Genomic DNA, 12,043 nt, shown 5'->3' with positions numbered 1-12,043 from the left:
CTCAGACCAAGAGACTGGTTGGCGTGATAAGGACTTACTCGACCTACTTTTCGATTTGGTACTTGTACCTCCCTTGGGTTCCGTCAAAAGATCATAAATGGGTGCTGCTAACGTCGCAAAGTTATGTACATATCTCCTGAAATAACTTAGAAGTCCCATAAGTCTGCGAACTTCTCCGACTGTCTTAGGTGGCGTATCCTTTAAATCCGTAACTGCCTTAATACTCTCCTGATCCATCCGATAACCTTCTTCTGACACAACATGTCCAAGGAATGTAACTTCCCTTTGAAAGATTTTACACTTGCTGGGTTTCAATTTTATCCCGTGTTCCCACAGTCTTTGCAAAACTTTCCTCAGATCACTAACATGTTCTTCAAAACTTTGACTAAAGACAATGATATCGTCCAAATATGGGATACATGTGGTGTCTCTTAAATCTTCTAAACAATCTTGCATATATCTTTGAAAGGCCGCGGGGGCCTGGGAAAGACCCATGGGAATGCGAACCCATTCATACAGTCCCCAAGGGGTCACAAAGGCAGTCAATGGTCTACTGTCTTTCCCCATGAAACCCTGATGATATGCGCGTCCCTGATCCAGTACTGAAAACCAACTATTTCCCCCTAGGGTGTCTAATGCATCTTGAATCCTTGGGATGGGAAAACGGTCAGGAACACTCTTACGATTCAGTTCACGATAGTCAATGCACAGTCTTAGAGACCCGTCCCGTTTACGGACGCAGACAGCCGGCGACGAGTAGGAAGACTTTGACTTCACAATCCATCCCTTATTTATCAAGTCCTCAATATAGCCTTTGACTTCTGCATACAATGGGCGGCTAATTGAGACATATGTTTTCTGAACAGGAGTCTTATCCATTAGGGTTAAATTTAACTCAAGGTCTTCGATGCAACCGACATCCTGACTATCACGGGCAAAGGTCTCCTCCTCTTCCTGTAACAGACGAGTGACTTCCTTTTTTTGTTCTTCATTCAGATCTCCAATCACCACCCCTGGGACCCTCTGTGATGAATCTATGGTCGCCCCCCTGGATTCTTGTGTTTCACCTGGGTGTACCCCCCTTGAATCAGACAAGTTCATCTCACTAAGTTTCACTTCTGCTGGGGTAACTGATCTGATAAGGTTAAGACTACCCAAGATGGTGCCCCCCCTGAGGGTGATATCATGCTTGGTGGCATTACTGACGTAAATGTCAACTCGCGTAGCTTTCCCTTTCGGGATGGACAATAGAGACTGGGAGAGTTCTAGCCCTGTAGGCAATGTCTGGTCTTCATCTGGTTCAAAGATAACTGGGCATTTCTCCTCGACTGGGCCGGTATTTGCACGACAATTAATTCTCAGGGTCTGCCCCCCCGGTATGCTGACACTCTTCTTAGGTGACTTTAAGATGCACAAGGGTTCTGAGTTGTCACATGTTTGGATAAAGTTAATCAAGGCCCCAACTGCCTCCCCTCTGACTTCTGGAAATGCACCTTTCATAATATCCTGTAATGGGCTCCCTGTGGTGTTGCTATTATCCCCTGGGAAATCTTTAATCACTGTTTCTATGACATTATATCCAATGATGGGACACTCTAACTCTCCTGGGGTCACTAAAAAAGGTACTTCTACATCTGGCCCTGTATACCCATGGGATTCTAGCTTCAATGTTATGGGGATCCATCCCTCATATGGGATCTCACTGCCATTTGCAGCAGATACATTTAAGTTTCTATCCCGACCCAGGAGTGTCTCAATATCTTGTAAATCAGTGTTCAAACCATTCTCATTGACCCATGATTTAGATAAAACTGAAATTTGCGCGCCCGTATCCCAGAGGGCCTCTGTGCTAATATCATTAAGCATGCAGGAAACTTTGCATTTTGGTCCTACCAGTTTACAAATAACAGCATGTTGTTTTGGAGTGAGATGAGACATAAATACACTAGACTGAATTCGCTCTGCGTACTCACTGTTTTTCTTGGCTTGTAACTCTTGTATCGCAGTGCAAAGTTTCTTGTGTTCCAACCAATGAGCCCGTTGGCATTGCACACCGCAGTACAATGCTGACTTACAACCCGCACATTGAACTAAACAATCACTACCAGATGGTTGATGCCCACATAACACACATACTTGGGACTTTCCTGTGGAAGCAACTTGCGACCCGGCTACCGCCTGTCCCGCGGTGGCAGCCGGTGCTGGTTTCCCGAATCCTTGTTTTGTGTTGGTCTCCGCTTACGACATCCCCGTGCCCAATGCTCAGATGAACCGCAATAAAAACAATGATCACATGCATCAATCGTATTGCTATCCTCACACTGCTTGCAAACTCTCTTGGCCTTCTGTACATGTATATCCCGATTATCAATATTGCCATCCCTTTCCTGTTGCACTTGGGCCACTGTCTCCCGCAATGTGGCCATCTCCGACTTCACTGACTTGAGTTCTGCTAGGATCAGGTCTTCTGTTGAGACTGCGGCTGGAGCAGTCTTCCCTTTGTCCTTACGTCCACCATTCCCTTGTGATTCTACATTATCACTTGTTAGCTGATTAACTTTCTTAGTTATTTTGGTTAACTTTGATTTCCTCTCTAACTCCTCAGATGCCACAATATTTACATGCTGGATTAAATCTTCATCAGTGGTATCTGTGTTCTGTAGATATGGTCTTAGTTTCATCCTTACACCATCATCCATTAATCCAGTCTCCACAGTTCTTAAAAATAGTCCTTGCACCAATTCGGGATCGTATTTCATTTTGCTATCAGACTCTTGTGACGCAAAACAAACTTTCTGCCTTTGATCCAAAGCCCTGATCACAAAACTCTGAGGGGTTTCCCCGGGAGCTTGAGCCAAAATTGCTAATTCTTGATACAGTTCTGTTGCATTTTTTTCCTGATAATGCGAGCGCAAAATGTGTCTTAATTGGGCCAGAGTCAAGCTTGGAATACCTTCCAAGTAGCTGCGAAGTCTCATTCCTGGGCAAATGGACTTTATTACTGCATCGACCACCTCAACTTCTGTGTGTCCTTTCTTTAGTCCAGAGTCAATTTGTCTCACGAGACTGACAAAACTTAACTTATCTTTCTGTCCTGGCTCTCCAATTTGCCCAGAAATCTTCATTTCTCTCTTTATATCCGAAATGTAGAGACCTTTCTTTGATTCCATACCCATAAGCTTGTTCATTTGATCCTTCAGAGCTTGGAGCTCCTCGCTCGGACTTGCACTTGCACTCGTGTTTGGCTGGGCTTGTTTTTCTTGTTTGGGCTTCGTTGCTCCAGAAATCGCCGAAATAACCTCCTCTAATCCCTTCAGATAGCTGACTGCTTGGTCTCCTTTGCTCTCAAGCTCGTTATCCACAGCTTGTGAGATCCTTCTGACCCGTTTCAACCTAGATAGTTTGTCGTCCTCGTGTAGCTTCAAAAAGTTTTCCACTTCGTGTAACTGTTCGGCCGTCAAGCGACACAAACTCTCTTCGATACTAAGCTGAAGTTCTTCAGTCATCTTCTGAATCCGTTTTCCCGTCTGAGCCCCCAATATGTTACCTTATAATTTGTGAAAACTCGAGTAACATTAAAAATAAACCGAAAATAAACCACACAGAAACAAACATGGCGGTCAACACGTTTTCTTCTTCTTCTACACACACTGCATTATGGGTAATACAATATTTTTCTATGGGGGGGGGGGGGGGGGGGGGGTGGGCAAGTGCTTAATTCCAAGGGTAACACATACACAGCTATCCACACCATCCACAGCTATCCACACCATACACAGCCATTCACAGCTATCCACACCATCCACAGCTATCCACACCATACACAGCTATCCTCGCTATACACAGCTATCCACACCATACACAACCATACACACCATACACAGCTATCCACACCATACACAGATCTATCTACACCATAAACAGCCATCCACAGCTATCCACACCATCCACATCTATCCACACTATACACAACCATACACACCATACACAGCTATCCACACCATCCACAGCTATCCACACCATACACAGCCATGCACACCATACACAGCCATACACACTATCCACACCATCCACAGCTATCCACACCATACACAACTATCCACGCTATACACAGCTATCCACACCATACACAGAATGACTTGGGAACGAGAGTAAATTTGCGCACGCGCATAGTCCGATCATCACCACGTGGACAGTCTTGTCGTTAGACTTTCTTGTTGAATGACTTCAACTCAAAATGGTAAGCAATATAGTATATATACGGCGTTGGTGGGCCAAGGCCTAACTTGACAGGACATGGCAAACATATGAAAACTAAATTGGAGCTATTGTACGACTGCAATTAGTCTTTCTATGTGCCATTTTCGCCCACATTTTTATTTATTCGCTTATACTCGTTTTCACACGTGCACCCTGTGCTTTTCGTTTCCGAGTCGCAACTGGTTTTTGGTGGACGTCAATCAAACACTTTCGACGGGCTCACGGGCTAGCAAATATGGCGGACGGATGTTTCTCTAACTCATTTTACAACTAGATCTAAGGAACAGGTGGTTCTTATTTCGGTGGAAAACAAATTAAAAATCCAGCTCCAAAACCAAGTGGTAACCAAGCCTCATTTTCTATCAAGCCCACCCCTCCCCCACTGATTACACCTTCAAGAACAGAACATATTTACAAATATTGCCTAGGATTCTTTACACAGCTGTGCATCTCTAAATAATAATTTTAGAAAGTAATAACCTGTTATTCACTTTCTAGGCTAAACAGGTTCTTTTTTTCAATGTCACCTGGTCAGAGATCCGAGATAAAACAAAATTAAAATTTGTTTTGTGCCCCCCCCCCCCTCCCAATATTTTTTTTGCTTCCGCTACCCATGGTAGGACACAAAATATTTATACATGGAACACAGTGAACTTGTGTGAACACAGAGTTGACACAATTATGCCCTGGGACAAGGTTTCAAGCACTCCTTTGTTTGAGAGTTGTTTTATGGTCCCCAGATTGCATATAATCATATACACTTATGATTTGTCTAACCTGGCTTATCTGCATTTTTTTAGAGGAAGTTTGGTCGTGAACTGCGTGGAAAGCGCTATCCCATGTGGGAAATTTCACACGTGGTACACGTTTCAGTGTTCTTGCTGCTGTGTCTATGGATGGCATAAAGGGTGCACATGCTATTGAAGGAGCGTATGACACTGCAGGCTTTGAATTTGCAATGGAAACATTTGTGGCTCCATCAATTGGTTCATTGTTCTGTGGTAATAATGGACAACTGTGCCATACATAAATCTGATCACCTTCTTAGAATTATCCGCGAGAGAGGGGGTATAGCAGTCTTTTTGCCTTAAGTATGGCATTTCATCCTCTGGTGCAGGGGTATTTTCCTCTAAAATTTCACTTACGAGAAAAATAGGAAAAGTTATCCATTGATGAATGTTATATTCTATTTTAAAAGGAATAAGTATTGATTAGATAAGCATCACAGATAACTCTTATGGGACCTGGCTCTTGGCATTGTCAAAAGCCCCATGATTTGTTGAACAACCATACTCAGCTTTCGAATTTTGACCAAGTTTGTTCCAGGTGCCTTTTTGCAAGTGAAATGTAAAAGGAAAATACAGTACCTCTGGATCTCCAATGATGATATTGCATTTATGTAACTGTTTAATATCATAAGGTTAATAACAATTTAGCTCTACAACCGAAATTCTTTTTTTTCTCTCTGAGCAATGCTATATTTCCACACATTCATAATTAATAACACATTCAAAGCTGGAAGTTACTGCCGTCATCAGACACATATGATCAAAATTGCCAAATGCCCACCTGCCAATCAGATATTGTCCAGCAAATTGTGTGACATGCTCAAACTTCCATGTATGTTCTTGGCCAGTATATAACAAAATATTTCATACAAAACTTTGGAAGCAGGTAGTTTTTTTTTTTCTTTGAAGGGGGGGGGGGGGGGGTATAAAACCTGGAGCTCCTTCAGACCCTCCTACCAATCATCTTTCTACTATCTTTTTCTTCCAGACCATATTCACCAGATTTGAATCCAATAGAAGGATGCTTTGGTACTGCAAAGAAATGGATGCTCAGGCACAGGCATATGGCAGAAAGATACCCCAAAAGATGTTTTGAAATGGCACTGTTTAATGTAAGCATAAAAGCAACAGTTTATTTATAGAATAGTCAAATGTTATTTTTTAGTACAGACATCAATCAAACAAGAAATCATTTTAATCACATTATTCCTTAAATTTGAAAAACTGCTTGAACACAAGCTTTGTTTAATTACATGTTTTCAAGATCCACATCAGTACAATTCATTAGTATTGGATGCATCTGAAAGTATAAACATTGCAAACTAATGTTGAAAGGACCATAATCTCTATAGCAGTACCTATATTGTATTGTACCTATAGGAGCTTCCATCATGAACATAAGGATGAACAAAAAAAACATAACAAACAACATCTTTTTTTTTTCAGCTTTCCTCCGAAGTTTGCAGAAACTATGTCCTTGACTGTGGATACGTTTAGCGTGCATAGAACTCAACAAGAAATGTAAACTACCTTTTTATAATATGTATAATAGGTTAAAATGTAAGCAGTATTGGCAGATCCAAACATTAACATTTACAGTACTTGTAGATGACCTCAAATGTAAAGTAAATCACACAAGCATGTACAGTGAGATGTGAGTTGCATTACATTCTAATGACATGCACTAAACTGAGATTGCAGACGACCTGTTAAACCCACAAGCTTTCAATCTGTAGATCTCTGGTACCAGAGAGATACAGTCCTCTTCTGATATCCCAGTTGACATGAGTAGTTGCCTTCCAAATTGTGGATGGATAAATGCTTCTAGCTTTGGGCCATAAACGGAACTGTCAGAAAATGTCTTGACATACTTTGGTAACTGAATGGACTCAATCCAGGAGCGACAGTCCGCTTCAGTCATCTGGGCCAGTGCTGTGAAAATATTGACATCACAGTTAATTAATGTAATACTAGTGCTCATGTGAAAGGAACCTGTTCATGTGACTGTGTCATTCATGCAACAACCTATACCCCCCCCCACACACACACACACACAATTGTGGAATTGCCCCCAAAACATTTGGAATTTCCAGAAATAAAAAAGTAAAGAAAATGATTCCAGTATTAATATTGTACCAACTATTGAACAACACGATGTTACAATATAGACATAACATACTATACCTTTGCCTGCAGCAGCATGGGCTGGCATACCAGTTGTTTGCTGCCTTGGGAGCTGTTTGGAGTTCAAATCACTCAATCAGTAATATAAGAGTTAGAGTATAGAGAGGTTTTCATAAACCCCTGAAACACTCTTCGGTTTATTTATCACTAATACACTGTAATGTCACTATGACCAACCTGCAATGCTGTTGATTGTGCCAGCATAATCATTATAGCAGATTGAAGTGTTTCACTCCGTTTTGCTTCTAGAGCCATCATCATTTCAAAGTTACTGTTGCCTGATTGGCTTGACTGGGGTGACCGTTCCTTTTGGGACCCAGGTGATAGCCTTCTGCTCTTGGGTGGTTCTATCACAACAGCAATGTGCTCTTCCCAATTAGGTTCATCATTGACACCTCTACTGTTACCGCTCATTATCTCATCTGTCCAGAGTGTTAGATGTTTAGCACAAAAGCGCCAAAGCACACCTCTTTTCTCCAAATCCTTTACCAGTTGTACATGGGTGGTATTCCAGAGCCTATTTTCATCTGCATTGGCCCCCATGTCCAAGCGACGCTTCCTTGTATTCCCTCCAGTGCCACCAGTTTCTCCGGTACCTGTTTAAAAATTTTTTTTCAGTATATTCCACATAGGGCATCTGACAAGATGTGGAAAGTTTCTGATGTGCTTATTAGAGGTCACATTGCATGCTAAATATAGCAAATTGTGCACTGAAAATGCTGTCTTAATTCCTTCATTTCTGGACAAAACTGCAATTCCCTCATGTCATTGTACAACTTTCAAGTTACCATAAAAAGGACAAATATAAATGGAAAAATGCAAGTTCAAACTCTTCCTTTGTCCAACTTCGCACCTTCATTACATATATATCACAAACAATTACAATAATTATTCTAAAATAAATTTATGTACAAGGCATAAAAGACATAATACTCCCCATGAACTATACTTTTCAGCCCAACGTTACCTGCATTTTTGTCGATGCTTATTGCTCGACAGGCGAGTTTGATGTTTCCCCGCTTGTACTCAGCCTTACAGCTCATCAAGTCGTCTTCACTGCGTAGAGTTATTGGCTGCTTTTTAGGAGCCAAAAGAGACCCTTCACTGGTGTGTATATCAGTGACGGACACTCATACGATCTTATCAGGGAGATTATTTCTGGCGGTTCAGCTGTGTCACTGACACCATGCAGAACATTAGCTGTGTGGCTCACTTTCATCTCTAAAGAAATTTCATGAAGGAAGATGTCAAATTTCTTGGCTAGTTTTTCCAGCAGCCTTGGTGATCTTCTTGGGGTGCCCACAGGAGCTGAATGACAAAAGAAGAATTATGCCAATCATACCCCATTTCATAGCATACATTATACCAAAAGAAAAACAAAATGGCACCCTAAAATAGCTTGGTGCATACATATACCATCCTGAGGGTACAGCTCAAATTACCCCTAGAAAATACCACATACAAATATGACAGTGACACCTACCTATCTGATATAAGGAGAGATATTGGGGGGGGGGGCTGAATGAATGTCTTTCATATCTTTAATTTTCTGAGGGGAAGGCCTAGGGGAATGTTTTGCCACAAATCCTTTGGCGAGGGCCTTGATTAATTTTTGCATTTCTTTTACTCTGATGATGGAATTCTCTGTAGTGCTGGAGAGTCTAGGCATAGTGCAAATAATTTCGGGTGTGTCATAACATAATCCCCAAATTTGGTATAAAAATGGAACCTAGAAGCCATTGTTTTACGTTGTAGTTTCATACTAAAACCTTACCTAGTTCATGGTAGTCGACGGCCATATAAAGGACGGCTGACTTTTTTTCTTCCCACTGGCGTGTTGTAAAGGGTATTCATTCAGCACTGAGCTCATATCACTATAACCTCTGGAATGCCGATGCCATTGTTTCATTAGCTTCGAGAGCGTGAGACCAAAATAGAGCGTGAAGTAGGAAAAAAAAAACAAGAAATGGCGGGAGAGCAGCCCTCGGCCTCGCTGAAGGGATTTGATTGACGTCTATCAAAAACCAGTCGCGACTCGGAAACGAAAAGCACAGGGTGCACGTGTGACTGAAAACGAGTGTAACCTAACCTCAATCTTTTTACATATACTTTGATAATCAGAATTCAAGAAATTAGATTAGCGGTCAGATTAAGAATACAAGAGAACTAGGTTAGAGGTCAGATTCAAATTTAATGTACTTTGAGAGTATTTCCTATCCACCAAAAAATCATTTAGCGTTCATCTTTCTAACTTTTGCCCAGGATTCTTTGTTGTTGGCAAAAACGTAGTTCTTGTTGTTTCACGGATAACCCGACTTCTCAAGTTAATTTTATTTTAATTAATAATCCCGGCATATTTGACATTGAATGGGGCACCAAAAATATTAAACCTTTATCTGAGAGCAATATTCCAATGACAGCTGTATGGTGTGGATAGCTGTGTATGGTGTAGATAGACGTGGATAGCTGTGGACAGCTGTGTATGGTGTGGATAGCTGTGGATGGTGTGGATAGCTGTGGATGGTGTGGATAGCTGTGGATGGTGTGGATGGTGTGGATAGCTGTGGATGGCTGTGTATGGTGTAGATAGCTGTGTATGGTGTGGATAGCTGTGTATGGGGTGGATAGCTGTGTATGGTGTGGATAGCTGTGGATGGTGTGGATAGCTGTGGATGGTGTGGATAGCTGTGGATGGTGTGGATGGTGTGGATAGCTGTGTATGGTGTGGATAGCTGTGGATGGTGTGGATAGCTGTGGATGGTGTGGATAGCTGTGGATGGTGTGGATGGTGTGGATAGCTGTGGATGGCTGTGTATGGTGTAGATAGCTGTGTATGGTGTGGATAGCTGTGTATGGGGTGGATAGCTGTGTATGGTGTGGATAGCTGTGGATGGTGTGGATAGCTGTGGATGGTGTGGATAGCTGTGGATGGTGTGGAAGGTGTGGATAGCTGTGGATGGCTGTGTATGGTGTAGATAGCTGTGTATGGTGTGTATGGCTGTGTGTGGTGTGGATAGCTGTGTATGGTGCGGATAGCTGTGTATGGTGTAGATAGCTGTGTATGGTGTGGATAGCTGTGTATGGTGCGGATACCTGTGGATAGCTGTGTATGGCTGTGTATGGTGTGGATAGCTGTGGATGGTGTAGATAGGTGTGTATGGTGTGGATAGCTGTGGATGGCTGTGTATGGTGTGGATAGCTGTGGATGGTGTGTATGACTGTGTATGGTTGTGTATAGCGTGGATAGCTGTGTATGGTGTAGATAGGTGTGTATGGTGTGGATAGCTGTGGATGGCTGTGTATGGTGTGGATAGCTGTGGATGGTGTGGATAGCTGTGTATGGTGTGGATAGCTGTGGATGGTGTGGATAGCTGTGGATGGTGTGGATAGCTGTGGATGGTGTGGATAGCTGTGTATGGTGTGGATAGCTGTGTATGGTGGGGATGGGTGTGTATGGTGTGGATAGCTTTGTATGGTGTGGATAGCTGTGGATGGTGTGGATAGCTGTGGATGGTGTGGATAGCTGTGGATGGTGTGGATAGCTGTGTATGGTGTGGATAGCTGTGTATGGTGTAGATAGCTGTGTATGGTGTGGATAGCTGTGTATGGTGTAGATAGCTGTGTATGGTGTGGATAGCTGTGGATGGTGTGGATAGCTGTGGATGGTGTGGATAGCTGTGTATGGTGTGGATAGCTGTGTATGGTGTAGATAGCTGTGTATGGTGTGGATAGCTGTGTATTGTGTGGATAGCTGTGTATGGTGTGTATGGTTGTGTATAGTGTGGATAGATGTGGATGGTGTGGATAGCTGTGTATGGTGTGGATAGCTGTGTATGGTGTGGATAGCTGTGTATGGTGTGGATAGCTGTGTATGGTGTGGATAGCTGTGTATGGTGTGGATAGCTGTGGATGGTGTGGATAGCTGTGGATGGTGTGGATAGCTGTGGATGGTGTGGATAGCTGTGGATGGTGTGGATAGCTGTGGATGGTGTGGATAGCTGTGTATGGTGTGGATAGCTGTGTATGGTGTAGATAGCTGTGTATGGTGTGGATAGCTGTGTATTGTGTGGATAGCTGTGTATGGTGTGTATGGTTGTGTATAGTGTGGATAGATGTGGATGGTGTGGATAGCTGTGTATGGTGTGGATAGCTGTGTATGGTGTGGATAGCTGTGTATGGTGTGGATAGCTGTGTATGGTGTGGATAGCTGTGGATGGTGTGGATAGCTGTGGATGGTGTGGATAGCTGTGGATGGTGTGGATAGCTGTGTATGGTGTGGATAGCTGTGTATGGTGTAGATAGCTGTGTATGGTGTGGATAGCTGTGTATTGTGTGGATAGCTGTGTATGGTGTGTATGGTTGTGTATAGTGTGGATAGATGTGGATGGTGTGGATAGCTGTGTATGGTGTGGATAGCTGTGTATAGCGTGGATAGCTGTGTATGGTGTGGATAGCTGTGTATGGTGTGGATAGCTGTGTATGGCTGTGTATGGTGTGGATAGCTGTGTATGGTGTGTATGGCTGTGTATAGTGTGGATAGATGTGGATGGTTGTGGATGGTGTGGATAGCTGTGTATGGCTGTGTATGGGGTGGATGGTTGTGTATGGTGTGGATAGCTGTGTATGGTGTGGATAGCTGTGTATGGCGTGGATAGCTGTGTATGGTGTAGATAGCTGTGTATGGTGTGGATAGCTGTGTATGGTGTAGATAGCTGTGTATCGTGTTGATAGCTGTGTATGATACACTTCAGGATGCGTATATAAAGTACTTACCGTAAAGACTGTGCCGACTCGGTCACCTCCCCTATAAT

At 42.8% G+C, this 12,043-nt stretch overlaps 1 protein-coding gene and 1 pseudogene across 2 annotated transcripts; one reads left to right on the top strand and one right to left on the bottom strand.

Annotated features, from left to right (window-relative positions):
• Positions 1 to 5,077: 5,077 nt before the first annotated feature.
• Positions 5,078 to 6,699, top strand: LOC125560733 (annotated as a pseudogene).
• On the bottom strand, positions 6,139 to 9,716 carry LOC116617688. 2 transcript variants are annotated; one of them, XM_048722942.1, is made up of 5 exons: positions 9,007 to 9,716; positions 8,200 to 8,540; positions 7,410 to 7,828; positions 7,233 to 7,284; positions 6,139 to 6,980 (listed from the first exon to the last, which is right to left on the bottom strand). In XM_048722942.1, the coding sequence occupies exons 2-5, from the start codon at positions 8,273 to 8,275 to the stop codon at positions 6,733 to 6,735; spliced, it is 795 nt and encodes a 264-aa protein (XP_048578899.1). In that variant the 5' UTR covers positions 8,276 to 8,540; positions 9,007 to 9,716; the 3' UTR covers positions 6,139 to 6,732. The 2 variants fall into 2 exon arrangements, with proteins under 2 accessions (XP_048578899.1, XP_048578900.1); XM_048722943.1 differs by lacking the exon at positions 9,007 to 9,716 and having other exon boundaries at positions 8,200 to 8,743.
• Between the last annotated feature and the right edge of the window lie 2,327 nt (positions 9,717 to 12,043).

Source organism: Nematostella vectensis, chromosome 15 (assembly GCF_932526225.1).
Source record: "Nematostella vectensis chromosome 15, jaNemVect1.1, whole genome shotgun sequence".
In the NCBI taxonomy this organism is placed as follows: domain Eukaryota; kingdom Metazoa; phylum Cnidaria; class Anthozoa; order Actiniaria; family Edwardsiidae; genus Nematostella; species Nematostella vectensis.
This window is presented reverse-complemented; position numbering and strand designations above follow the sequence as displayed.